This window comes from Papaver somniferum, chromosome 7 (genome assembly GCF_003573695.1).
Source record: "Papaver somniferum cultivar HN1 chromosome 7, ASM357369v1, whole genome shotgun sequence".
Lineage (NCBI taxonomy): Eukaryota > Viridiplantae > Streptophyta > Magnoliopsida > Ranunculales > Papaveraceae > Papaver > Papaver somniferum.
This window is the reverse complement of record NC_039364.1, coordinates 21,801,051-21,803,335: the sequence shown is the minus strand read 5'-3', so window position 1 is coordinate 21,803,335 and position 2,285 is coordinate 21,801,051. Positions and strand designations below refer to the sequence as shown.

The 2,285-nt window shown below is 37.7% G+C and overlaps 1 protein-coding gene across 1 annotated transcript; it reads right to left on the bottom strand.

Annotated features, from left to right (window-relative positions):
- Window positions 1–1,288: 1,288 nt before the first annotated feature.
- LOC113294327 lies at window positions 1,289–1,744 on the bottom strand. Its single transcript, XM_026542718.1, has one exon. The coding sequence runs from the start codon at window positions 1,742–1,744 to the stop codon at window positions 1,289–1,291; it is 456 nt and encodes a 151-aa protein (XP_026398503.1).
- Window positions 1,745–2,285: the final 541 nt, after the last annotated feature.

Genomic DNA, 2,285 nt, shown 5'->3' with positions numbered 1-2,285 from the left:
TTTACCATGAGAACTCCAACATTGCTCTTGGCATTCCATTTCCGTGACACATGGCGCTACCCATGATTCCTTGCAAGTACGATGCCCTTCAACTTGATTCATCATCGTTCTACCACCTTCATCAATTTCAAAAGAAATCAAAAACAAGTTAACACCATACACTGAAAAGTGGGTGATCTCTAGGATAAAGTTTTTCTTGAAGGTTAATCACCGTAATCTTTTTATTTTTAGTCTGCAAATATGAAATTAATAGATGAAAACAAAGAAAAAAAACACATAAGATTTAAACTACCCCAAAAAACAAAAAACAAATTATATTCACCAGAAGAATATACATAATTTAGCTTTCTACCTGCAAAGAAAACCAAAAAAAACTAAGAAGAAGCAATAGACGAGAGTGTTGTTCATAGCCATCATTTCCACCGGAAGAAATTAACTTCTTTACGTTTGGTAGTTGCTCTTGTAGATGATCTACTGTATAATTTATATACATGAAAATCTCTTCAATACACGCATTTAAACGCATTTAAGGCAGAATCATAAAGAAAATCTGATATGAAGCCTCATTTAATTTTAGTAATTATGTACGGATGAATAAATCATGAGGTACCTTGACCTCATTTATCCTAAAACCAAGGATGTTCATCCAGTATGCTCATTAGTCAGCTTTTCGGTTTATAGACCCTGGCTGAACCTTTCTTATGGAACATCCTCAAAAATAAAATAAAATCAGCCATGTTGTTGAAAAATTACTTCATGATAATTAATGTCTTTTCATTTGGATATTAAAATGTTGGATCACTAATTTGCAGACTTCAGATATCAACTGTAATGTGTGATTAGTGTCTTACACCATGAACTCATATTGCAGCTTAAGTTTCCTTAAATCCAAGGCCATACGTGGGAATGTTGGTCATATCTTTTCACATGAAAACTTCAACGCAAGAAATTCACACAAGAAAAAATAATCAAAGAAAAGAAAACACAAAAAATTCACTCCAAGATAATTTGACTTATGTCTCCTAAGACCCTTATAAATATAATGCAGAAAGCATTTACATACTATGTACAAATATTAAAAATCCATCCACGGCCATCAGGAACAGAGGAGGACGTGCTTCAAAAAATAAAAATGAACAGAAGAGGACTAGCTGGACTGCGACGACTTAATTGCCATTTTCCACCCCATATATATGCTGGTACAAGTTTTCCGATCGACTTGACGACGTGCTTACATCAAAATGGTCTTTACATAGACTGTCTTTGCAATGTGACGCGGGCATTGACCTTATACCATCACCACTGAATTGCGAGAAGTGACGGCCAACTGACCCTGTGCAATCATAGACCTATAGATCTCGACCATAGTCTTTTCATCATACTGATGAGGCTTCCCCAACCCATAGCCAACTGAAGAACCTGAACCACCACCACCAAACCCATTTATAAAAACTCTTGATTTTGCAAAACTGACCATCAGTCTAACATATGCATCTCTAAAACGTTGAAACACTTCCCTTGCATTCAACCTACAATTAACTCGAAAGAATCGGAGTTTGGGTCGTGTAATCTTAATCCGCCACGTAAACCGTCTTCTCCGGTTTGACGATGGTGCTCTTCTCTCCAACCCCTCAGCACTGTTGCCACGACATCTTTGCTTCGACCCGCCATTGAGTTTTTGGTAGCCTCTTCTTCTCCAGTATCCTTTCAAACCTTTGTATGCACTTACTGAAACACCTTCCATCAATATTGCGTCTATTTCTGTCGACCTCCTTCAGGCTTCAGCTCAGAATTTAGACATGGAGATTGAGATAGAAATTTATGGGATTACGATAGAGAAATGGGGGTTGATATGGATAGTGATGCGTGACATTAAAAATATAGGTTGGTGGATGGTGCATTAATCATGCAGGTAGGACGTGGGTGCCAATTAAAAGATTTTGTTTGTCGTTAGCTCTTCATCGTTAGATTGGGTGGTAAAGAGGTGGTGGTTTATTGAGATCAACGGCTGTGGATGATTTAGGTGTGGTGGTTTGACCTTTTTGATGAAATTAAACAATACCTCCAGAAAAGAAGCGAAACCCATGTTACTAAATGTGACCCTAACCGTGACTCACGGGTGTGGTTGTCTCACAATACACCTATCTGCATTTGATTTGATAGAGACCACATTTGACTAATATGGTAATGTGATCATGTCGGGGTACTAACAGGGAGTCTCGATGTGCCATCATCTATGTGATGATACTGTTTTCCTGTGTTTTTTAGAAAAACCTGAGATGCGC